This window comes from Alexandromys fortis, unplaced genomic scaffold (assembly GCF_014885135.2).
Source record: "Alexandromys fortis isolate MF-2015 unplaced genomic scaffold, M_Fortis_MF-2015_v1.1 scaffold_66, whole genome shotgun sequence".
Taxonomy (NCBI): Eukaryota; Metazoa; Chordata; class Mammalia; order Rodentia; family Cricetidae; genus Alexandromys; species Alexandromys fortis.
The window spans coordinates 4,854,586-4,881,471 of record NW_026067950.1 but is presented as its reverse complement, the minus strand read 5'-3'; the positions used below and the strand labels follow the sequence as shown (position 1 = coordinate 4,881,471).

General features: G+C 46.6%; 1 protein-coding gene across 4 annotated transcripts in view; it reads right to left on the bottom strand.

The window, feature by feature from the left end:
* Positions 1-26,886, bottom strand: part of Abcc4 (ATP binding cassette subfamily C member 4 (PEL blood group)) — a 205,409-nt gene that overhangs the window by 122,558 nt on the left and 55,965 nt on the right. For all 4 annotated transcript variants that reach the window (XM_050150376.1, XM_050150377.1, XM_050150378.1 and 1 more), the window contains exons 5-13: positions 16,303-16,392; positions 14,219-14,382; positions 12,585-12,710; positions 10,258-10,507; positions 9,106-9,207; positions 4,905-4,994; positions 3,272-3,463; positions 354-448; positions 29-115 (exon numbers count right to left, since the gene is read on the bottom strand). In XM_050150376.1, the coding sequence (XP_050006333.1) occupies positions 29-115; positions 354-448; positions 3,272-3,463; positions 4,905-4,994; positions 9,106-9,207; positions 10,258-10,507; positions 12,585-12,710; positions 14,219-14,382; positions 16,303-16,392 (1,196 nt within the window). The remainder of the gene's footprint in view (positions 1-28; positions 116-353; positions 449-3,271; positions 3,464-4,904; positions 4,995-9,105; positions 9,208-10,257; positions 10,508-12,584; positions 12,711-14,218; positions 14,383-16,302; positions 16,393-26,886) is intronic.

The following is a 26,886-nucleotide window of genomic DNA, read 5'->3' as shown; positions in this document are numbered from 1 at the left end:
GAGCTGACATAAGAGAGCACAAACTCACAGCTGGAAGAGGTGTTTTCCCACTTCCGCATCTACTGCGCTGAGTGGATCGTCGAGGAGGTAGATGTCGGCGTCTTGGTAGACTGCCCTGCAAGGCAAAGAGGGAAATCAGACCGCAGGGCACCTCCCTGGCCACTGTCTTAGGGATCGTGGCTCTCAGTCACTGGATGTTCATCCAAAGCACCCATGGAATTACTCAAAACCAGCACTCTGTAAGGTACTGACACAGTGAGCAGACGCTACACGCCCCGCCCCCCCCGCCCCCCCCCGCCCCCCCGCACACTTCCGTCAAGGCTCAGACGCAGGGCTGCTGGAAGACAAGTTACCGTGCCAAGTTCACCCGTGCTTTCTGCCCTCCGCTGAGCGTGGCTCCCCGGTCTCCTATCACAGTCAGATCTCCATCCTCCAGAAGCTGCAGGTCCTGCACGGAGACAGAGGGAAGACTCAGAGCTGCTCTTCCGCAATCATCTTACACACCTTGCAGCGGGACTTTAGGGGTGAGGCAAGGAGAACACACAGGACCCAAGGAATCTCTGTATTACACTTGCTATGAGGATTTAACTATTTCTAAGGTACCCAACTATGTTAAAAGGTATCTGCCAAGCGATGAGCAGAGATTCGCCATTGTCTGGACACAGCGACTCTGGCAGGGAAGGAAACAAGGTCCCTACAGCATCCATCATGGAGACTGACACTATGAAAAGCTGGCAAGGGTGTGCAAGACAAGTGTGAAGACGTGGGAAGGTAGCTGTCAGAGGGACTGGAGAGGGAAGGTCCATTTCCCACTGCATGGCCAGCCAGGGCTCAGACAGACAGAGTGGAGTGTGGAGTGAGCCCGCCAAACCTGGGCAAAAATAGATGGCATCAAAACAGAAAGGAATAACATATCGATCCCATGAGCTGACACATGTGGGTGTGGTCAAAGGCGCAGTGTTAAGAGATGATGCTGATGATGGGGAGGGGTCACAGGTTCACGCCTATGAAATTCAAGGGAGGGCATGATCTGCCTTATGAAGTGGGAGGAATTGCTAGAGGGCATGATCTGCCTCATGAAGTGGGAAGAATCGCTAGCTGAGGCAAGGTCGCGCCTAAGGAGCAGCTGAAGCATTCAGCGTGAGAACTGTGATGGAGTGGGAACAGTAACATCAGAGACATCAAGAAATTAATGGTAAAAGATTCCGGATTCGTGTGTCTCTGTGCGTGCACATGTGAGCATGTGTGCATACATACATGTGTGATCAAGAGCCAGTGAGAGGCTGGGTGGTGGCACACATCTTCAATCCCAGCACTCGAGAGGCAGAGGCAGGTGGATCTCTGTGAGTTCAAGGCCAGCCTGGTCTACAAGAGCTAGTTCCAGTACAGGCCCCAAAGCTACAGAGAAACCCAGTCTCAAAACAAAACAAAATGAAAAAAAAAAAAAAAGAGTCAGAGTGAGAACCAAAGGCACACACAGAGAGGGACAAATAAAGATAGTGATAGGAATGTAGGCACAGTGAATAAGAAAGACGAACACACAAGACTTTGAATATAAGAGAGCTATTATTCTGCAGTTAGTGCTCCTTCTTATGCAGTATATATATACAGGTATATTATATTATTTATACTATATTATGTTTGTTATGGAGCATATATGTATCCCATTACAATGTAACATATATGTATGTATTTACTACTTAATACAAGTCTAGTTTGTCACTGTGGCTTGACATCATTTATAGAACACATTCTCTCCTATCAACTGTAACCCAGCAGGCAGGAAGGTCCCACTGAAACATGAAATTATTTCCTTTCCACATCATCGTAAAACCTCCTGACCAACACAATCTGTGACATTTCAGCTACAGTTCAAATGAAACTGTACTTTCCTCAGAGAGCTGACTAAAGAGCCTTCAGCACCCAGCTCTGCGAGATCTGCCTGGCCTTTCCTACACAAAGAACAGACAGGTGTCCAGGACTCTGTGGCGAGCTCCTTCAGGCTACTACTAACCAGTTCTTACAGCCAACGCAAGAAACAGCATCTGTAGGAATTCGCCTTTTATCTACCTGCTAACTTAGATTTACCCATCAGGTATGTGCGGTTTTGATCAATCATCTTTGAGTTTTATTAAAATCATCATGCGTAACAAAAATTTCATTTTACTTTCTGGGAAGCTCAGTGTCAAGTCCGAGAACCTACTCTCTCCTGGAGACGTGTTGGAGTATTAAAAAAATATAAGTTGCTAAAACATGTTGTTTCCTTTAAAATGAATAAAGTATAAGTCAGGCAGAAGCTGCAGACTCTCTTCCTGGTTTATTCTCGGGTATGCCAGACTGACGATTGGAACTCGGGGTCCACAGACTGACTAGGACGGGGATCATGTCAAGCCATGTTGTTCTTGAATGCTGAATGGTGGTAGGGCCCAGTAAATTTTAAACACAATTTACAGACAAAACACAAGGGCTCCAGGATCCCCTAAAAAATACCATGGAGTGGAGACGGGGCCTCAAACGTTCCGACAGAAATGACTAACGACAGGTCACCCGGTGCGTGTGGTTAAAGCTGTGTGGAGGGTACGGTGAGGGCTCAACACGCTAACCCCTCCACTTCTGCAAATTTTTGCAATTGTTCAATGTTTTGTAAAAGTGAGGAATCAGGAGCTGGAAAGACGGCTCACTGGTGAGAAGCACTGGCTGCTCTTCCAGAAGCCAGGATTGATTCCCAGTACCCACATGGTGGCTCATAACTATCTGTAACTTCAGTTCCAAGGGATCCGACACCCTCTCTGGCCTCTGCAAGCATCAGATGGGCAGATGGCACATAGGCGTACATGCCAGCAAAACACCTATCCACATAACAGAAAAATAAATACCTTTTTTTAAAGTTCAGGATTGCAGAAACAGGTGGGAAGGGAGATGGAAGCACACCCCTGGTGGGAGCAAGGCCGTGGGCGAGGTGGTGGGCTCAAAGGACACGAAAACACCCCTGGTGGGAGCAAGGCCGTGGACGAGGTGGTGGGCTCAAAGGACACGAAAACACCCCTGGTGGGAGCAAGGCCGTGGGCGAGGTGGTGGGCTCAAAAGGACACGAAAACAGTTAAAAGTAGACAGAACTCAGTCAAAGGAAACCAACCAGCAATGAGTGGGGATAGAGCGGTTTCCAGAAGCGCAGCGTAAGGATTATAATAACTTAAAAATCTTCCAAAGCCAGAGTTTAAAGAAACAGCCGCATGACCAGAAAACAGAGCGTAAGAGACTCAAAGGTCACCTTCTTCAAAGCGCAGGCCTTGATCACTTTCTCATAGCGCTCCTTCTCGTATTTCTTCCCAAATAAAATATTGCTCCTCACGGTTCCCGAGAACACCCAGGGCTGCTGAGAAACGTAGGCGATCCTCCCGTGCACATTGACGAGCCCGCTGGACGGAGGCAGTTCACCCAGCACCGCGCTCAACAGTGACGACTGAAAAAGAGTGTGCAACACACACAGGCTGTTCATGTCGGCACGGAATAAACCATGCTCCCGGCACGCCCAGCCCTGCCAGTTTATCAAGCACCAGCTTCTCGGGGGAAACAACACTAGAAGCTGCAGGTAAAAGCAAATATAGAACATAAATATCACTGCTGTATTTGATAGAAATAAAAAGCATACAAAAATAGCTTGTGGCAACTGACCCTCCCAAATGACCTTCCCCCAAACACAATGCTATATCGAATGGCTGGCTATAAGCTATTAAGAATGAAATATGAAATACTATATGTAATTAACAATCTTTGTGGGGCATTGTGGTGCAGGCTTATAATCTCAGCACTGGGGAGACAGAGGCTGGAGGATCTGTAGGACCCCACAGCTTCAGGTCCGTTCTATCTTGACTAAAGTCCAGAGAGTTCAAACCTATTCTTGCTCCTCAAGGACAAATAACAAAGTGTTTGGCCAAAGATGTCTCACTACTCAAAACCAGACAACAGGATGGTTGACTTAGGGCATGGATACCATGTGTTTGAGCTGTAAGGAGGTAATCACACTTGTTTGTTCCTTGAATCATGGGAGGGAGGTCTTCGGCCCTCCTCTTTGGACTGGGGTATATAAAGACTATGAGTAATAAACTCAGGGTTGTTACAGTATGCACTGGGAGCCCACCCAACTCTATCTTCTGTCTCTTGTATCTTTTTATTCCTCACGCCCCTTTTCAGACATGTGCGAAAAATCGGCTGGTCTCGACAAGAGTCAAAGTCATCCTTGTCTACATAGCAACTCTGAGGCTATTGGATGGATAGATAGATAGATAGATAGATAGATAGATAGATGTAAATGAAAATGAACAGAGGAATGTTGGTATCAGCACAATGGTCTAGCATAACAGAAGTTTCTCATATCCAACACTGAATGAAGTTGCTGCTGCATCCAGATAGCCCAGATGGCCTTTGTTCAAGTGCCTGTTCCAGACGGGCCATGCACCAATGCTGCATCCAATGCACAGGAGAAGACCTTTGTTTAAAGGAGTTCTGAGGAGCAAACCTTCATCATACACAGGAGTCCCCCTCCAGTCTATCACATGTGTGCCTACCACAATCAGAGAGCTGGAGACTATCCACCTAGCCCAGAACCCAATCCTGTGAAAGGCAGCGGTGCCTGGGTCTGGGCATCTCCGTGTATCCTTTGGTCCAGGCACAGCAGGAGCCACAGCTGTGTTAGAGCTAAATACGGAGGACCGGCAGGACTTGGGTAACTCGTGAGAGGAACTGTCTCATCTGGACAGCCTCCCAAGACCCTGTAGCATTTAGAGGCCAAACTGGAAAAAGGAAATCTCCCTCATCCTTCGTCCTTCCGTCCTGAGGAGTAGTAGTCACATAAGCAATTCCCAATGAGCCAACTCTAAGATGAAACAAAACAAAAAACTCACCTTGCCTGCTCCCACTGGACCAATCACAGCTAACAATTCACCAGGTCTGGCGGTAAAGGAAAGGCCTTGCAGGGTTGGAGTATCTAAGGCCTAGGAGGTAAAGTTTACAAAATGTCTTATTTTAAGGAAGTAACATAACCACTTTGAAAAGTAGGAGAAATTAAACTACAGCCACCGATACGTACAAACGTAACCCATATCCTCCCTCACTGAAGATGTTATGAATGGACAGCCTTCTCACGCTGTTTACCTAATAAGCTTATTTAAATCAATAAACTTGAGTCCACATTTCCATATGAATTCGGAATTTAAGCAGGACAAAGGACAACGCTGTCTTCTCGTGAGGAGAGATACTTGGCTCATACTAAAGCACTAACACAATATTCCTATTAGCATATCCCGTGCAGGAGGATTTTAATCCTTCCGGAATGTTCACTGGGACCTTAGGCTTTGATCCTCTACGTCGCTCACTCCCACAAGGTGGCAGCACAGAACACGCCAGCATGTCTGGCCCCTGACGAGCAATGTGACACCATCCTTAACCTTTGTGAGCAGGAATCTCAGCAGTAGGCTGGAGACTCAGGACTCGGGAAGACACTGGGTCGCATGGAACCAACCACAGAAAACAACGTCCTACAAATACCCTCAGCACTGCAACAACTCAGTGCAGGCTAGCGGGTCAGTTACCTTACACCTGTGACATTCACGGCCTGTCTTGCTAAAGTAAACAGGGTCAACACAATTCTGCTACCATAAAAACCACGGAGGTACAGGCTACACAGTGGGTGGGTGGGGGCAGAGGTAAGGCATAGTATACCATGAGAAATCACATTCCTGGGCAACCTACGCATTTTAACATAGAGAAGTGTAAGACTCTATGTATGGCTTATGTAACTATTGCAAATTCAAGAACTTAATACTGCGAATTCTTTGAACTGAGATTTATTGAGAGCACAAGTGTGGAACTCCATATGTAGATTCACTGGATAAAATCGCATTAAAGCTACGCACAAGGTAGATATGAAGCACAAATGATTCTCATTTCATACCTGGGTCTCATCTCCAAGGTTTCCCATGGGAATACCAAAAATCTCACGATACCCAAAAATCTGGAACGCCCTATTCAAACATTTCAAAGTACACAACTTATACTAAATTTCAAGAAAAATGATCGCTGACAATTTTTAAGTTGTTTTACAGCTTCTTAGTTAAATTTTTTCAAGGAGTCAAATCAAATCCACATCTCTATACAACTCCCACATGTTGCAAATTCAGTTGAGAGACGTGGGCTCTACGGAATCTTAAGAGAGAGCCCTAGACCAGAATAACATTTCCTTCCTTTGGCCAACAATCAGCACATCGGATTGGCTTGTCTTCAGCAGTAGCCAGATGTACAGAAAGGAGAAGGGTGGTCTAAACTGGAGTGCAGACCTTCACAGTTCTGACCACCAGCACTAAGAACGTTTGTCTAAACCCCGCATGAACGCGTCAGACAGCACACTACACAATACTGACGGTAACGGTGGGGAGTGGAGACACTGTTGTCCGTGGGTTGATCTGAGGTGGTCCAGTCCCAGATGTGGCCCATTGCTCACGGGGTACATCTGAGTGTACCACACAGCTAAGGCTGCAGTAAACTCATCTGAACCCCAAGCCTTTTGCAAGATGTTCTCTTAAAGAACCAGTGTTCTGTACAACACACTGAGGAAAATGGTCCTCTGTATCACAGAAAAACAAGAATAAACCAAAGACTACACAGTCCTTGTGAGGACAAAGGGGCTCTTGCCGTCTGGAGGCTCCGGCCTGAGCACGGCTGTGCTGTGAGCAGAAGGGGGCAGACAGCAGCTGGAGAGGCGTTAGCCCGTCACTCTCAGGGTCCAGACACCTCCACAGTGATGCCACCATTGTTGAGCCCTTGCTGCAAGCTGAGCCACACCCTGGGGATATGGCAGTGAACAAGGCGGAGGGCAGCAGTCCCCAGCCCCTCTGGAGATGCACAGGTCCCCTGGGGCCATAAACTGTGAGCTTGGAGGCTGAGTTCTTAGGTGGGAACTGGGTTAATGAGCAGAGCTTTTCCAGCGGGCTGTGGTAGAAGCCAAAGTCTTAAATCCCAGCCCAGCATGTTCCTCATTGTACCCTGGTTTTTCCCAGAAAAACCCCCTCCCACACCTAGTGGCCTTTCTGGACCTGACCACCAAGGGTACCCCTAGCAGAGGTCATAAGAATCCCACAGACAAAGCCAGGGAAACAAATGGTAGAATTCCGTGTGAAAATTCAAGCCTGAGAAGACTTGGAATCAAACAGCCCATTTCTCAGTGTGGCAAAGTTGGAGAGAGAAGAGACCCGGCTAACAGACCTCCTGAAGGGTTGTGTCTGATCCAGCAGTGTTCCCTAGGGTGCTCTCCAGTGTCTGATCCAGCAGCATTCATTTAGGGTGCTTTTCGGTCCTGTCTCTAATATGGCAGCATCCACCTAGGGTGCTTCTGCAGCGCTGTGTCTAACTCAGCAGCACTCACTGAGGGCTCTTGACAGTGGCATCTTGGCCATGGTTCCTATCAATACTTTAAATGCACTGTGCTGGGATATACCAAGAAACTGAAGAAACACTTCCAGGCCAAATAAAGCACCTTGCAGGAATTTCCATGGGTGAAGAATGCAGGGCTGTGGTTGTCCACATCTGGACTCACAGCGCTGGTTTGTGGAGAGGGCTGCAGCATTGCGGCCAGATTCGGGGAAAGTGATGCAGACCACACAGTACTCACACATGGGCAGGCATGTAAAGAGAGCAGGAGTCTGTGGTTTGACATGCATACCACAAGGGCAAGGGGAGGCAACGCAGAGCTGGGAAGGAGTCTTGCTCAGCTTCCAGTTGGCTTTCGGCTACATTCCAAACTCAAGCAATCTGTACTTCCTAGGTCCTCTTGCTGACTCAACCTCAGCCACAGAAAGCACCGACCGGAGGCTGGTAGTATTCACGCCCCCTTCGCACCCTCGGCAACCCCAGCTCCTGGAGGCAGCTGGGGTCCCTGTGAGTGTGGTTTCCTCTCACTCAGAGGTTAGCACATCCCTGCGGTTGCCAGTCTCCAGGCAGCCTCATCATGGCCTCCTCTTCTCCATCATCTACTTAACACACACAGGCTCCCCCGCAGCGGACTCTTGTTTCTCAGACCGAGAGGAGTTCTGTGATGCTGGAGACCCCAGCGCAGTGGGCAGCGGGGTGTACTAAGTCTCTAAGACTGAGCACTTGCTCACAGCTATCCCTGCTACTCTTCCTGTTTGCCTGTATGCCCATGGAATCCAAGGTGGGAAACCCTCCTGGCCTCGCCTGTTTTACTATCGACTACACCTAGAAACCCAGGCACCTTACTGTGTTGGCCTGCTGCCTCCTCCCTGCAGGTTGCCATGCAGGGAGCCAGAGGCAGAGAGCACTGGGATCCCAGGGTCCTCATTCTGATCCCCTGAAAACAATACAAACCACAGATTCTTTCTACATGCTCTAACGTGGTATGAAAACAAGGTAAAAACCTACGACAGTTTAGAATGTGCACAGTTAATTCTTCCCATACTGGCCCCTAGCCTGCCCGGCCCTGTACATTCTAACATCGCCAATGCCCAAACTTGGGGATATTCGGTTCAAACCAATGATAAAACTTTTTGTGAAAATGAGATAAATAACTTTCGGGAGCTGGAGAAACGGCTCAGCCGTTAGAAGCGCTGGTGGCTCTTCCAGAAAACCTGGGCTTCATTCCTAGCACCCATGGGATGGCATGCAACCATCTTCAACTCCAGTCCCAGAGGATCTGCTGCCTTCTTCTGATCTCTGCAGGCAACTGCACACAAGCATGAACTCAGACCCTCATGCACATAAAATAAAATTTTTTTTTAAGATCAACTTTTAAATTCTTTAGAATCACAGTATTTTGGATTTTGATAATTTTTATAAAACCTTCACAGGACAGGGTACCCTGCCCTCTCTTAGTACTGGGGGGGGGGGTGGGGGTGGGGGGGGAGCGGGAGGGAAATGAAAGGAGGGGAGGAAGTGGAAATTTTGAATGGTATTATTTATAAAGCAATAAAAAAAAGAAAAATCTATAATCTTCAGTATATGAGCCGGTTGCCTTTTACAGACTTTGTAAAATTGTCCACATTCTGTTTCACCAATGCCACCCATGGTATCTTAGAAATCACAGGGATTTGTTACCTTGTCCCAGAAAGCAGTAAAATCTTGCACATGGACGATGGCTTTGCCGTCACATGGTTCCTGGGCTTTGCGCTGTGGAAGTTCATCAAGCAACAGAAAGTTCTGGAGAAAAGGAAAAACATGAACTATCTTAACCACAGGAATAAAAGCATAATGCAAACGTAAAACTTCTTACAGTCTAAAGTGTGGCCGGGAGCTGCCTCAGCAGGTGAGAGTGTCTGACACGAAGCCTGCCACTCTGAATTCAATCCTAAGACCTCAGGGTAAAAGGAGAGACTTCCACAAGCTGTCCTCTGACCTGCACACGCGTGCCTTGACATGTGACCCTCACACATAATAAATATGTAATAAAATACCTTAAAAATAGTGTCAAGTCATATCAGAACATGCTACACCTTAACAGATTATATATGACGAGACCACCTGGCTGGTGCTATGCACACAACCTGGCTCTGAAGTCTCGGGGAAGGAAGTGCAGCAAAAGCAGAATCACAACAGATTAGCACAGGTGTGAAGCCACAGCCGGGAGAAGCTCTGCATCATCCACTTCCAACGATGCTACGTTCAAAATACGTCCCCAAATATTTTGTTTAAAAAGGAAAGAAAACTGCAAATGAATGGCAGAGGCCACTCAACTATGCCCTGGACTGAGTCCCTGCCTAGCTGTCTGGTGAGGCTGGAACAGCAATTCTCAACCCATGGGTCACGACCCCTTCTGGAATCCAATGACCCTTGCATAGGGGACACCTAAGTGACCCTATACTTGATCTGTATATCAAATGATTTACATTACAATTCATAACAGTGGCAAAATTACAGCCATGAAGTAGCAACAAAATACTCATATGGTTGGGATCGCCACAACATGAGGAAATGTATTAAGGGGTGGCAGCTTTAGGAAGGTCGAGACCCACTGGTCTAGAAGATGAAATTTATGTGGTTTTCCACGATTCCCTTGTTCCTAGAGCCACCAATCAAGAGCCCTGTGCTGTTGCTATTTCTACTGTGCCCATCTGGGTTTCAGCACACTGCACCTACAAATAGGGCACCATACATCATTCTGGACTCGCTAACAGTTGGATGCTCACAGGACTAAAGTCCGCCCGAGACAAAGCAGCACCATGGAAATCATCATTAGAACTCTGCACAAACCTTGATCCTCCGAATGCTGATTACTGATTCAGACACTTTCTCAATGGCCGAGGGGAAGAAGAGGGTGACGGTCAGCCGAACGGCACTATACAGACTCATGGTCACAAACACGTGGCTGGCTTTGATCTCATGGCCAAGCAAGACATAGGTAGTGAAGGTCACAAACAGAATGATTTTGTTCGCAATGAAAAATGACGCCATGTTCATCCCTCTGAGGTAGGAGCTGCCCAAAATCTTGGAAATTTCCTTCCTAGAAAAGAGAAATAAGTAAATTTTCACATAGAAACACCAATATTGATGTTACATGCATGAGGCCCCTTGTTGGGCAGTACACACACGTTAAGATATACTGTGGGGGCAGGAGAGATGGCTCAGTCTGCAAAGAGCTTCCGTGCAAGCATGAGAACCTGAGTGTGACCATAGCATCCACATAAGAAGTCAGGTGTGGCTGGATATACATGACTCTATATTGCTCCATGCTCCGTGAAGGTCTGGGCCAGCTATTTCTGCCTAAGGATGAATCTACCGTTTCACGGGAGCTATTCTCTCCTCCAGAGAGTTGCTGAGCTCAGAGGGGACAGGTTCTTTCTCACTCCTTCTTCTGTCACCTGTAAGGCCCAGGACTAACTCCAGGTACGTTAGTAGGACCGACCCGAAAGTTATCCTGCACCTCCAGCACTGGGGAGACAGAGTCAGGTCCCTGAGGCTCACTGGCTACTGGTCAACTGAGTCACTGGACCTCAGGTCCCAGCGAGAAACCCTATTTCATAAAACAAGATTGCAGGCTTCTGAGAAACAGTACCTGAGGAGAACCTCTGGCCTGCCCGTGCATGTAAACACATGTGCACACATACCTACACACGTGTAAACATGCACACGGGTAATAAATAATTTTTAAATGTCCTGTGACATTACAGAAACAGTGGTGAGCACATACTCCGGGAAAGCTTCATTAAAACCACACGGGACACAAACCACTAACTCATCCAACCAAACACCGCTAGAGGTGCAGGATAACAGTTTGGGTCACTCTGAGTTGATTTTTACCAAAAACTCAAACAGATGCATTCAGCTAGCATACCTAAAGGTTAAGTCCTGGGTCAGAGACCTTGCAGGTGATCTAAGGATGGATGAGACACATGAGCTCATCTTTCCTCTCCATGAGCTCAGGAGAACTGCACCCCTAAAACTAGAGACAGAAATAGCTGGTGTGGAGCTTCTTGGGGCACAGAGAAGAGTGCTAGAGTGTGGCGCCCTTGGCAGAAGACATCTCTACCTAGGAGGGTATTTCAGGTGTCCAGGGGTACCAGAGTATGCAAAAAATAAACAAATGTTTGAAATGAACAAAATGAATGATATTTTCCATAACAGTCACTGGAAGGAATAACAACCATTGACTGTGGGAGAACGCTCTTGTACACTGTAAAGATCTGTCACTCATATTAGTTTAATAAAACGTTGATTGGCCAGTAGCCAGACAGGAAGTATATAGGTGGAGCCACCAGACTAAGAGAATTCTGGGAAGAGGAAAGGCAGAGACGCAGACACCAGCCAGATGCAGAGAAAGCAAGGTGAGAATACCTCCCTGAGAAAAGGTACCAAGTCACGTGGCTGAAAATAGACAAGAATTATGGGTTAATTTAAGTTGTAAGAGCTAGTTAGTAATAAGCCTGAGCTAACGGTCCAAACTGTTTATAATTAATATAAGCCTCCGTGTATTTCACTGAGAGTGAACGGCTGTGGGACTAGGCAGGACAGAAATTTCTATCTACACCTGTTCTTCAAGTCTGGCTCGATACAGGGATGCTTGGTCTCCATCACCCTCCCAGCATGGACATCAGTAGAGCTTTATTTTAAATGTGATTTTCTAAAATTCTTGCATCTTGAAATCAATATATATGTATAGAAAATTTAAAGCACTCAAAAATATTTGAACTTCCATTTTATCATTAGCATGAAGCACATAAGACATGCATTTGAAGGCTGGGCATGTAGCTTAGTGGTATATGCTACAGTGTTTGCCTAGAACATGCAAACTCCTGGGTTCAATTCCCAGCACCATCAAAACTAAACAAGAGTGAGAAAGACTGAGACAGACAGACAGACAGACAGACAGACAGACAGACAGACACAGGGAGAGAATAAGAAATGTGGCTGGTGCCCGAAAACAATGGTACCTGGAAGCCCAAGATAAAATGACATCCAAGAACGTTACATACTTAACATTGCTGCCACATGCAAGATGACACATATCATATCTGAGTTATCAAGGGGACAAAATTCATGCGGTAAAATTAGGAAATGGAAAGTGCAAAATACGGACTTACTTCCTCAGTTTGGTGATCAGGTCGGCAAACGACGTCTCCCAGGCATACATCTTTATTATCCTCATGCCTGTGATGACTTCATTCATGGTCCTAATCCTGGCATCCGTGAAAGCTGCGGTCTTACTCCTGAGGGGGACAGATGTGACAGATGAGCCACAGCGAAGGCCGCCCACCTGTGTGTATCCATCATAGGCACAGACAGGGACCCAGGGCCAAAGGTTTCCTATAACACAGGTGGATCCTAATCACCGCACAAACAGAAGGCCTCATGAGAGATCAGCCATTTCGGCCAACTATGTGTGTCAGTGTTTACTGAGGAAAACCCAAACACGAGTCCTGATGCAACCACCATTCAGTTCCCTGAGGGGCACCCAGAGTGGGAGGTGAGGACGACAAACACGGACACAGTTGACAGAAGTGGAACAAGACAGGAACGAAAGCTGCGGGGCAGAGGACACAGACCCTTGTTCATCCCACCAGGAGAGGAGTGGGCAATAGAGGCTCACAGTGCAGGAGCAAAGAACTGGGTTTCTGGGGACCAGGAGGGTTTCCCTCATCGCGAAGGAGAGGACAGTCAATGGAGAAGAGAGCCCGAAGCCATCAAACAACACAGCACACCCACCCCGCCCCATCCCAAATCCGAACACCTTAATGGAGACTTGCTTTGATTCTCGGTGCCTGCTTCAGGTCAAGGTCACTCTATCATCTCTTAGGCTTTTGTTAGCAGCCGTGTTTCTGACACACACGCTCTGGGACAGGGAGGCTTTGGAAGGGCTCTACTGAGACTGACCCCGTCCTATGAGCTTGTGATTCAGTGGAAATACTGAGGTAAAAATAATTAAGTACATGCTCATATGTGAGAGCAGCCCCGTAACATCTGGATTGGGACAGTGAGTCGGCTCAGCTGGTAAGATCCCTTGCTGCCAAGCATGATGGTCTGAGTTCTAACCCCGGGATTGACATGGCAGAAGAAGAGAAAGATTTCTTGAAATTGTCCTCGGACCGTCACACATGCATTATGGCACATGTGTACCCTCCTCGTAGACACATGACAGACAGACAGACAGATACATACATACATAGATGGATGATGGATGGATGGACAGATAGATGATAGCAAGGAAGGAAGGAAGGAAGGAAGGAAGGAAGGAAGGAAGGAAGGAAGGAAGGAAATAAGTAAGTAGATGATAGATAGATAGATAGATAGATAGATAGATAGATAGATAGATAGATAGATAGATAGATAGATGATAGAAAGATAGTAGAAAGAAAGATGATTGATAATAGAAAGATAGACACAGGCAGACAGACAGACAGACAGACAGACAGAAGTAACAAGATATACAAAAATAAGATACTTGAGTTTACTATTGCTGAGTGTTTAACTAACATCACACATGTAACTTAGAGTGAGGATACTCTTTAAGTGGCTACCCTGAAAAGCCCATTGGGAGCAGCCAGCCTGGGCCTTCACCTCTCCCTTTCAAGACCAGCCTTCAGGTCGTGGCTAAAGTCCTCCCAGAAGGAGTCTGCCTATGCAGAGTAGGCAAGCTAAGCAGTGTTTATCTTGTTATCTGGGCAGCAGTCTCAGACAGGTGCATGTCCAAACATTTTCAGTCTGGCATTCCTCTTACCGCAGCGACGAGAACAGCTTCCCGATACAGCTTTGCAGAGGCAGAAGAATAACCAGAACAGCCATGCCAGCCAGGCAGGAGATGCCAATTTCCATCCAGAGAAGGACGGTTACGGCAATGGCCTGCAGTGGACCCGCCCACAGAAAGTGCAGGAAGATTGTTACCTGCGGACACAAAGCCAACATGTTCTTAGAACTGCCAATCAAACAAAACTGCCAATAAAACATGTCAAAAACTTTGTACTCAAAATAAAAAAAAAAAAAAAAAAGTGGTCCCAGTGGTTTTAAAGCTGCTGAGGCCAAACTGCAAGTGTCCTCTGCAGAAGAGGCAGCTCTAGTAGACCGTGGGCCCTGATGTATATAGGGGGCCTTGAACTGCACCATCCCAGAAAGGACCCCAGTGTTTTTCTCCCTCGTGTATGAGAGCAGCATTCCCCAGAAACCTGTCTGCCACATAACTGAACCCCATCTCCCCCGGATCTCCCCAACACCCCAGAAAAGCCTGCACTATGGTGCCCACCACATGCTGCGGCCACTGCTTGTGTGTGGAAACCCTGAACGGGAGGACCAAGTTCCTAAGGCAATGGTGGCACACACGCTTATCTTGCTTATCCCCAACTCTAAGTGAAGTCTGTGAAAATCTGAAAAGGGGATGACTACAGTACAGATCAGAGGAGAATGTTCTAGACCTTGTGACCAATAGATGAGTAGGTATAGAAAAATGGGCGTGGGGTGAGAGAGCTGCAGTTTCTAGTTAGGGATCCCCTATGTGGCATGACGTAGCTTAAGTGTTCCTACGTGTCAGGTGCCCCGTGGAGAGGGTGGCACTGGACACTTCAACCCTCCACAAACTGGACCTGTAGAAAAGGAGAAAGACAATTGGCAGGCTGCTCTATGGCCATGTGGGTAAGGAGGGGTACAGCATGGACAGTAGCTCAGGACTATTAGTGCATTACAGGGGTGCAGCGGGCAACATCACAGAAACAAAACTGGACTCTGCAGCGTGAATTCTAATGGGTGTTAATAAAAACCCAGAGTCAGGTATTGGAAAGCTAAAAAAAATCAGAGAAGCAGAGCAGCCAGCCCCTCATTGTTAGCTCTACCACATCCTCTGACAGAAGGGGGCAAGATCCTGTCTCTACAAGCCCTCAGACTGATTGACTTTTCTGTGATACCGTAGAATAAATCCTGAGCTCCTGTCTCCTCCCGCCTTATATTCCTCTCTCTGTCCAGCCATATTACTCCCTATCTCTACCTCCCTAGTGCTGGGATTAAAAGTATGTGACTCCCAAGTATTGGGATTGATGTGGGAGTGATTTCTTATTAATAAAGAAACTGCCTAGGCCCATTTGATAGGCCAACCCTTAGGTAGGCGGAGTAAACAGAACAGAATGCTGGGAGAAAGAAGCTGAGTCGAGGGGTCGCCATGATTCTCCCACTCCAGGCAGACGCAGGTTAAGATCTTTCCTGGTAAGCCAGCTCGTGGGCTACACAGATTATTAGAAATGGGTTAGATTAATATGTAAGAGCTAGCCAATAAGAGGCTACAGGTAACGGGCCAGGCAGTGTTTAAAAGAATACAGTTTCCGTGTAATTATTTCGGGCATAAGCTAGCCATGCTGGCGGCCAGGTGCCGGGGACGCAGCCCCGCTGCTCCTATCACTATATTGGGATTAAAGGTGTGAGCCACCACCACTTGGCTCTGTTTCTCTTTTAGATTGGGTCAATCTAGTGTAGCCCAGGGTGGCCTTGAACTCACTGAAGCCGTAGGTCTCTGCCTCTTGAGTACTGGGATTAAAGGTGTGAGCCACCATTGCCTGGCCTCTATGGCTAACTAGCATGGCTAACTCTGCACCCTGATCTTCAGGCAAGCTTTATTTGTTAAAGCACAAACAATATATCGCCACAGGACTCTACAATATAAACACATCTTACTACATCTATGCTGCACACAGATGTGAGGTATAGCGTCAAAGTGCCTGTGCTACATACTCTACAGAATCATAGTCTACACCAAAACCCTCACATTCCAGCAGGTTAAAGAGGGAAGAAATTAGGGTAGGAACTAACAGTGATGGAACCTACTTGGTCAAATTTGTTGACATCGTTGGACAGCAGGTTGACTATTTGGCCCGTGGTTGTCTTCCCCATGGCCGCATTACTTAAACGAAGTGCCTGGAATAAACGAGCAAAGTGAAGAGTTGCATCCCATAAAGATACTCTATCCAGCACAGAAAACAGAAAAATGTATGTTCACGGGGTCTCATGTGATGCTACTTGGAAATATTTTCAGACCTGCACTTACTTTCACATGTACCAATCCCAAATGCTGAAAATATACAGAATATTTTAAGAGAGTGGGATTTTAATACCTAATTTCATTTTATTTTAGTTTGTTATTTCAAGACAGGGATTTTCTACTTACCACTGGCTGTCCTGGAACTCACTATGTAAGCCAGGCTGACCTTGAACTCAGAGATCCACCTGCCTCTGCACTCCAAGTGCTGGGATTAAAGGCATTTGAAGCACAGACAGTGCCAATATCCGATTCTAATAGTTCAAGTAAGAAGACAACCAGGCCTGGGCCCCAATGCCTGCAATCCCAGTGATCAGGAAGAAAGAGCTGGAAGGCTGAGTCAGAAACCAAACTGAGCTAGAAAGTCAGAGCTTCATGTACACACACACACACACACAGCCTGAATCAATGAATGAATAAACAATGAAATGAGAAAACACATACTATACTCTAACCCTAAATTGCTCATAAAATAAGTCAGAACAACTGCATGCAGCTTGACTGACCATTCACAGACCCCCGTGAGCAGAGAGCAACAGTCTGACACACGCGGCAATCTGTGTGAAAAACAAGACCCACGAGTGTGCAGGGCTCCTTTGCGCCCACCACATCTGTAGCTCAGGGAATGAAGACCCAAGCTGTGGACGTTTGAACATGTGGGCTCTATCAGAAGTTACCAGAAGTTAACCGTACTATGCAATCAATCCTAAAATTAGTGTTTTGTTCTTAAAACTTTGTCATACTACAGTTGGATCAGAAAAAAATATATAATCAGTGAGGAAGGAGGTTCACAAACACGACTGACAGACTTCTGGCCTCCGTCATGAAAGAGTAATTACTTGGTGCCAGTCTGTTGGCCTTGCCCTCCACTGTACAGCCACCAGGCTGGACAGCACAGGAAGCAGCTGTCCCCAGGCTCTGATCGCAGGCCCTGCAGGACTGTGAGCCCTGAGGGAAGGAAACTCAGGAGTGGCTCAGGACTCACCTGGATTTCGGCCCAAGAGGAGCACGTTTCCCCCACCCAAGGCAAGAAGATGCCCACTGAGAGGGAGAAACGCCTGGAATTTGTGGGTCACAGCCACAGAGCAAAGGCCCAGAGTTTTCTGCGGGGAGTTGGCAAAGGCACTGTGCAAAAGCCTTGCCTGTCCAGGGGCAGGGCTGAGTGCCAGATTAGAGTCTGAGGTCAGCATGGCTCGGAAACGCCAGGGTCCTGCCCAGACGGAGCATAGGCTTCTTCCTGACCGCCTCAGTCATTCAATAGCGATGCCAGGAAGGCCGTGCATTGGTGATAAAAATCTGTCTAGAGAGTCAGCCAGGTCCTTGGACTGAGTTCAGAATGGAAATAGCTGCCCTACAGCTGAGATACACAGAGACAGAAAAAACCATGCTGGTAGGACCAGCCTCAGAAACAGAAACCAACACCAGGAAATCCAGACCACGTCACTCTCGCCTCAATATGGTAGAGCGATTGTTACACAGGCAAAGAAACAACAACAACAAAACAGTGACCCATAATCATAGGGTATCAATACAAAGAGACACATATCCAACTTGTGGAATTAGCAAAGAAATACAGAACAATAAATAAATAAATAATTGTGGGAGAGAAATGGACACCATCAAAAAGAAACGAGCAGAATTCTAGACTTGAAAATGTACAACATCTGAAATGTTTTTTTTAAAAAAAATTACTAACTAACATTAACAGCAGATCATTTCGACTGGCCCGTTTCCAGAGTAACTGATGTTGCGGGGGAGGCTACCCACTGGAGCTCCAACCTAGAGCCTCACATGTTAGGCAAGCTCTCTATGGTTGACTTGCGTTCCTAAACCTCCATTTTATTTGCTCTTTTGAGATAAGATCTCACTGAGTTGCCCCATCTGGCCTTGAACGTGAGACAGCTGCTTTAGCCTCCCACGAATCTGGAATGACAAGACTTATTTCTGTGGTTTACCATGGGAAGATCAAACAAGGACCTGGGAGAGGAGGCAAGCGTGAAAGATAAGAACAAGCTCTCTGCAGGAGATTGCCATGTGGTCTAAGTTGGAGTCCTGAAGAACAGGTTAAAAGAAAAAAAAAAGAGCTTCTGTCTGCAGGAATAGGAACAGGGAGGCGCTGAGCCTTGGCTCAATGATACAACACCTTTCTGTCGTGTTCAGGGCTTGGATTAGATCTCAGCACTGGGAAGGGAGGGAGGGAGGGAGGGAGGGAGGGAGGGANGGAGGGAGGGAGGGAGGGAGGGAGGGAGGGAGGAAGGAAAAGAAAGACTAGAATTCCCAATTTGCTCTGCATACCCAGGAACCTCAGTGACCATCAAGGATCAAAGCAGAAAGACCATGTTTGGACGCTTGATGGCCATCCTTACGAGAAGCAGGACATGGGCCCAGGAGACAGCTCAGTGGGCAGGGGCTCTCCCTCCATCACGAGCACCCACGTGAGAGAAGGGAAGAACTTCAGCTGTCCTCTGACCTCACACACACGCGTGACTGATGGCACTCGCTGCTTGAAGTAACACGGAGACTTGTTAATTATGAAAGCTCCTAACTTGTTCCTACAACTTAAATTAACTCCTATTTTTTAATCTATGCTCTTCCACAAGGCTCATCACCTCATCTCTGTACGGCCCATCCTGCTTCCTCCACGGCTGGCTGGAGATTCCACCTTTCTTCCCAGAGTTCGCTCTCTGCCAGAGGTCCCGCCTATACCTCCTGCCTAGCTATTGGCCACTGAGCTTTTTATTACACCACCATCACAGCAATACATTTTCACACAGTCTTACAGAGGACTAAGGTTCTGTTCCTGGGCTAACTCATAACCACCATCAATGCTAGCTCTAGGGGATGCAATGCCCTCTTTAGGCCTCCGAAGGTGCTTACATGTATGAGGTCCCATAGAGACAAGTAGGCACACAGCTATCCATATAAATAAAAATAATTTTTTTTAAAATTAAAAAGCAACAGTATCTAGTTCCAGGACAGGCTCCAAAACCACAGAGAAACCCTGTCTCGAAAAACCAAAAAAAAAAAAAAAAAAAAAAAAATCAACAGTATCTCCCATTCATTTGATAAACTATTTTTCTTATCTGGATTATTTTCATCAGTAAATAGGAAACATAAAACCCGAAGATGCACATGTAACTACCACCATGAATCAGTTTGGGCAGGACAGAAACCCCCGTCCTCACCTCCATGGACGTGACTAGAGGGAGGAACATGATTTCACCTTAGCAATCTGTGAGGACGAGTCTTGACTGACAGAATTATTTATGGAAACAGACAACCAGCTTGTTGTCTGTGCTAGATTGTCTACTTTAGGGCAACAGATGTGGAACACCCTCCACATGAGTGGCACCGTCCCATGGTCTGTGTTCCTGACTGCAGAAAAAGGAGAGAACTGACTGAGCTGGGACCCATCTCTCTGTCCCCTGAGTGCCAGTGTACGTGACCATAAGCCTCATGTTCCATCATGATGGACCCCATGAGCAGAAGAGAACCTCCCTTCCACAATCTCAGCGTGTCTTCCCATCACGATGGACTCTGTGAGCAGAAGAGAACCTCCCTTCCACAATCTCAGCGTGTCTTCCCATCACGATGGACTCTGAGCAGAAGAGAACCTCCCTTCCCTGCACCTCAGCGTGTCTTCCCATCATGATGGACTGCGTGAGCTGCTCCCTTCCTACGCTGCTCTAGTTGGGCACTTGCTGCAGGACAAGGCACGTAACTGATAGAGAATCCAACCATCATCTCAACAGAAACCTCCGCAAAACTCCGCACTATTACTCCTGCAGGATCAGGGGTGTGAACTACTGGCCACGCTGCAGATTGGCTGCCAGTGTCAACAGCCCCCGTGTGAGGTTACTCCCAAAGTGCCTGACGCCCATGTGTGTGGATTCTCTCTTGTCCCTTGTTATCAGGTTGGCAGCTGCCCTACAGACTGACATCACACTATTCTCCCATTACTTAGTATTCCTTTGAGACAACAGGTCAAGGCAGAGTGGAATAACTCGGTGTAAACACCTTAGAGTTCATGACCCTACCCTAGGTCGTCAGATAAAGTGGCGTCCAGGTAAGTGAGGCACTACTGCAACAGGTGGGTATGAACTATGGTGAGCGTGCTCACCTCACTGAAGCAGACCGCCAACTGCATCCTTCCAACATCATTGGCTAGAGATGCTGAGCGATGTGGTACAGCTCTTCATGGTTGCACCATCTAACAAAGGTTGTGTTGCTTTTCAAAGGGAGGATCCAGGAACTAGCCAGTATCCTCCTGCAAAACGAACACAGTGGCTGCCCAAGGTCAGCCTTGCTCCCTCACGCTCTATAGAGGGAAATTGATTCAAGGAAATGAGAAAGTACAAACAAAACCAACAGCTTGTCACTCTCTGTGATAGTCTGGCTGCCTTGGGGGTTTCCTTCTATTTTGTTTATTTTTAGATAAAAAGAAAACCTGCCCAGGCTACCAAACCTATCCTTGAAGGGTGTGATAGTCATCCACCCAATGAACCAACAGCTTCCCCTCCACTCCCCTTCTACCGACTTGCCCAGAGTTGACTAGGCAGGTCTGTCTGGCCCTGTACATTGAGGAGGACCCTGAGATCACGCTAAGAGTCAGGCACACACAAGAACCCAAGATAGACAAATTCATCAAAGCCCCCACATGCCCTCACCTCACCCCCTTGCAGGAAAGAAATTAGGCTTGCTCAAAGTCCAGAGTCGCTGAGGTTGATCTCTCTAAAGCCTTGGAAGGCCTAGTGTTTCTGTAGCTGGGGTCAGAGCATGGCCAACCAAGGTCAACAACCACAGGATGGATGGTAAAGACAACAGACGCAAACACCAAACACCGCATCTCAGGGGTCCTCAGGGTTCCTTGGTACTTGGGGACACTGTAGAAAACTTCATTACGAACTGAGAACAGGTGCTATGGTGAGTCAGAGTCGCCAGCCGAGAGCTCTAGGAGACCCACACCACGTAACCAGCTCTACGAATAATGCCACAAAAAAAGCCTACGGCGTGCAATTCACTGGCGGTCTTCTCAAAGCGGGGTCACTTCCCTACAAGATAACTGGAAGACATCGCACACAGCTCCTTCTGCCAGCAACTCCTTTGTCTGAAGAGAAGCCCCTCTGAGTGGGGAGAGAGAAGGAGGGACCACACCAGGGAGTGAAGCTGAGCTGATAGAAAACAGTGAGCAAAGCCCAAAGCCATAATGTCGGTGAGACCCAAACCGTAGCCTGCCTCTCAGGGGAGGGACGAAAAGACAAACTTCTCAAATTCCTTTTATATTTTCCTGATTTGTCTCTAAAATATAAAACTAAAAAAAAACTTATAATTTATATTCCAGAAAATGGCATATTCAATAGCAAAAATTTACATACAAGCGCCAAGTCCTTCACAACAGCTATACAACAGTCACTTTTGACTATGGAGTTATTCGGGTTTTTTTTTTTCATTGAGTGCCTTCATTCAGGTCAAAAGACCAAAGGGAAGAGCAATATGACACCTCCAGATGCATCACGGCATATAATGTTACTGAAAATTAATCGAAAGGAAAATACTGGGCCTGAGAGGTCGTTTATGGGAAAAGTGGATGATTCTAAGCTTGACCTCCTGAGTTCAATCTCTGGGACCCAAAGATGGAAGGAAGAATATAGAATCCCAAAAATTGTCCTAACCTTCAAACATGCATTGTAGAGTGTGTGTGTGTGTGTGTGTGTGTATGTGTGTGTGTGTGTATGCGCGCACACTTGAATGTGTGCACATGTCTGAGCATACAACTTAAATTTTTAAAAAGTATTTTATAAATGCAATTTTACTTTTCATCCTCAGGTTGTATGTTTACCAAAGTATCAGCCTTGAGCAGGTGGATGGTCACCAAACATAACAACAGTGCAGATGTTTTAATATTGCAAAATGAGTCCCTCGCTCATTCCTTTTACCCAACGCCACTTTTGAAGTTTTGAAGAGACCTGTGAGTATTAAATCCTTACGTAGCATGCCTTCTGCCATGAGGAGGGGAAAAAATACTTAAGGTCATGTAGTCTAAGGGATGTACAATGTACCATGTACCAAATGTCTCAGAAGCATCAATTTTTGACTTTCTCCATGAAAAAAGAACAAGGCACGAGGAGAAAGGGGCCAGCACAGGTTGCCCACTGTGGGGAACATGGCCATTATCAAGTTCCTACTTCCAAACCCAACATTTCCCTATTCATTTGGCTGGAAAGGTAAGCAAATCAAGGAGCAGTTGTAAGCCACCATCTGCACCCTCCAAGAGATGGGGACAGAGACAATGATTCTACTCTGCTTATTACTAATAGGTCCCTGAGGGACTGCAGAGGAGACGGGCCATAAAAACAGCCAAGCTGATGCATTCTCAGAGCTGGAAGCAGACAGGGAAAGCGATGTTATCACGATGATGACCTGGCTACTCTGTCATTTCCTTCACTGGAACTCAGAACTAGAGTCTCAATCTTGTCGTTTGAAGGGGTGGAGACCAACTGTAAAAGGCGGGGCACTGCAGGAGTCCACTTCAATGAGGTGTTCACAGTGGTGCCATTTATAGAGCTAGAAATTGGGATGGTGGTTGCTAGGGACCAGGAGGGGATGGAAATGATAGGATGGTGGTTGCTGGGGACCAGGAGGGAATGGAAATGATAGGATGATGGTTGCTGGGGACCAGAAGGGGGTGGAAATGATAGGATGATGGTTGCTGGGGACCAGAAGGGGATGGAAATGATAGGATGATGGTTGCTGGGGACCAGAAGGGGATGGAAATGATAGGATGGTGGTTGCTGGGGACCAAGAGGGGATGGAAATAGTAGGTATTGGTATAGGACAATGGTCTTGTACTTTGCAAAGATTTGTCATTTGTATTTTAATAAAATGCTGATTGGCCAGTAGCCAGGCAAGAAGTATAGCTGGGGCAGTCAGGCAGGAAGTAGAGGCGGGGCAATGAGAACAGGAGAATTCTGGAAAGAGGAAAGGCTCAGTCTGAAGTCGGCATCCAGATGCAGAGGAAGAAAGATGAGAACATCTTACTGATAAGGGTACCAAGTCACGTGGCTAACACAGACAGGAATAATTGGCCAATTTAAGATGTAAGAACTAGTTAATAAGAAGCCAGAGTTAATAGGCCAACCAGTTCATAATTAATGTAGTAGACCCCTGTATTTCCTTTGGATGAATGGCTACGGGACCAGGCGGGACAGAAACTTCTGTCAACAAATGATGGTTGCTAAGGACCAGGTAGGGATGGAAATGATAGGACAGTAGTTGCTAAGGACCAGGAGGGGATGGAAATGATAGGAGAGTAGTTGCTAAGGACCAGGTGGGGATTGAAATAACAGTTGGTAATTAAGGCTACAGAGATTTGGTTGTGTGAGAGGAAACGGATTCCAGAAGCCATAGCAGTGGTGGCTACAGAGTAAGGTGAGTGTAACTGGTGTGGATGAACTGTATTTGGAATGACCCATTTCATGTTCCATGTAGCATACCATGACTTCTAACTTCTGTAGTTTAAATATTCTGAAAACAAACCAATTACTTTTCAAGACATCAAAGGAAAAAAAATACCCACTATAAATCCTAAAATAAAAAAAAAAAAAAAAAAACAGGAAGTGTTGGGAGCAGTGAGATCCCAGATCCTGAATTTCTTGTAAACAACTTGTTTTCCCCTGATCTGAGTGCCTACAGCTGCTCTGAGCACGAGACCTTCAAGAGTTCCTGATGGCAGGAGAGTGGTTTCTGGTGGGTTTGGCTGGGGCGTGGCTATCTCTATATAATCTGCCCCTGAACACAATAAAAGAGCATTCTTGGGGCTTTTGGTATCAGTGTTTAAAGGTCTGCATGTCGGTCTGTCTCTGCGTCTGTATCCTCAACCTCCAGCCCCTTGCCCGAAGCTCGTGAACTGGGTTCTAGCACACAGAACACAATCACGGGGCGTGGTGTGCCGCAAGGAAGAGGCAAGGCAGTGATGGTGCCAGGATCTCTGTGAATTCAAAGCCAGCCTGGTCTACACGAGCTAGTTCCAGAACAGCCAGGACTGTTACACAAAGAAATCTTGTCATAAGAAGAAAAAACAAAAGAAAAAAAGACGATGGAAATTCATTTCAGTTCAGTTGAAGCAATTTTACTATGGAGACATCTTTAACATCATTCAGTGACTTCAGCGTGTACACAGATAAAGTAATACAGAGTTCATGTCATACTTTCCCTTTCAAAGAAGCCACATCTGTCCCCACATGACCCTCCGCTCTCTACTCTCTGACATCCTCTATGACAACATGCCCCAAACATTCCCTGGGACACAAACCCAATATATACAGATTTATGAGGCCTTTCCTTTGGCCTAATAGGAGGCCAAAGGTGGTCCCAGGGGCTATTTTATTAAACACACATGTGACTCAAGACGAAACCCATGGACTCTCTTCTAACACATGGCATCATCTGCCCTCTGTCTGCTCAACAAAGAACTCTGCCCAACAGGTCGTGCCGCCACACCCTGCCCTGTACACACAGACTTCCAGCTCAGCCTCGGCAGCTTGCAAACAGCCAGGTTATCAAAACCACGCTGCACCGGCCACACCTCCAGCTCCACCATAAACAGCAACAAAGAGGGATGGTTGTGAGGCCAATGTTTGCAGAACAGAAAAACAGGCACTGTGCAGGCTGATCCCAGAGATAAAGGACATCCCACAATGCACAGGGCAGCACCACCTCAGCAAAGAAGGTAACTATGAATAGACTCCTATGTTGAGTGGCAGGCCTCCAGCAAGTGACACTTTTTTTGGAGGTTCTGCACACTACAGATATAGCCTAGCTCAAGGAGAGGTAATGAAGGGAGAGTCTTGACCCCTGACCTCCTTCTCTCTGTCTGCTTCCCAACTATCACTCAGCGCACAGCTCTGCTCTAGCACACAACTCCATCACTGCGGCGTTCATAACAGATGCCCAAGAGAGGTGGGGGCTATGGACCAAACCTCTGAAACTCATAAGCCAAAATAAATGGCCCCTGCTTTAACCTGTTCCTGCTGGGCATCCATCCCAGCAACGCTCCTGTAGACGGTGCTGTGATAAAGGAACTCTCCCTAAAACAAACTAACCTTGAAGTCAAGCCTATCAAGACCCTCAAGGAGGTAGGATTGAGAATGTGAGTCCTCTCAAGTTATAGGTGGGGAAGGATCAGGATTTCCAAAGCTCTACCACACTGAAGCACAAAAGAAAGCTGTTGAGTTCAAAGGACTCAGACAGCAAGAACGGTGCCCTATCAGTACAAGAGCAACGCTCTTCAGGAGGGAGGGTAAGAAATACAGGGCCACAATGTCACATACATGATAAAGTATGATATAGTTTATGATTTCAAAATCTCAGAAGGAAGGATCAAAAATGCAGGGCTACAATATAACATGTATAATATAGTTTATGAATTCAAAATCTCGAATACACAGGAAACAAAAAGAGAACATTAATAGCAAGAAAGTGGTCTTTATAAAATAAAAAAAAAATCAGTGCTACATCCCCAATTAAGCAAATCCAGGTTGGTCAAGCACTGAATTTTAAAATATTTAAAGGAACTACTATAATTTTTTTATATATTTTTAAAAAGGATTGAAGAAAATATGTTCAAAAGAGTTAAAGAGGATTATGATACAGATGGAAATTTTCAACAAAGTACAAAGGAAAGAAATAGCCCAATGAAAACTCTAGAACCAAAAAGAATATTAAACTCTTTCTTTTGAAAATTAGTGGGTATTCTTGGTAGAAATTTTGTTTTGTTTTGTTTTTCGAGACAGGGTTTTTCTGTAGCTTTGGAGCCTGTCCTGGAACTAGATCTTATAGACCAGGCTGGCCTTGAACTCATAGAGTTCACCTATTTCTGCCTCCTGAGTGCTGGGATTACAGGTGTGCACCACCACCATCTGGCAGCAGCTTTACTTCTAACAGCCGAAGCCTGGACGCAAGCAAGAAGTCCAGCAGCATCTGAGTAGATAAAATAGTGTTTTCAGATGACGGGCTCCTCCAACCAGCAGGAAAAATATCCACCGCCTAGGTATGGTGTATCATGCCAGTAACCTTGGCCAGTACTTAACCCCTGGGAGTCCTAGACAAGAGGGTCACTGTTGAAATAAGAAGCGGTGGGGCTGCGTCCCCAACACCCCGGCCGCTTGGCTAGCTCATGCCCGAAATAACAACACACAAACTGTATTCATTTAAAGAACTGCTTGGCCCATGAACTCTAGCCCTTACAGGCTAATTCTCGCACCTGGTCTAGCCCATTTCTAATGATGTGTGTAAGCACCCCAAGGTGCGCTTACCGGAAAGATTCTAGCCTAAGTCCATCGTGGGTTGCAGCTGCCTGGGAGAGCTGAGCATGG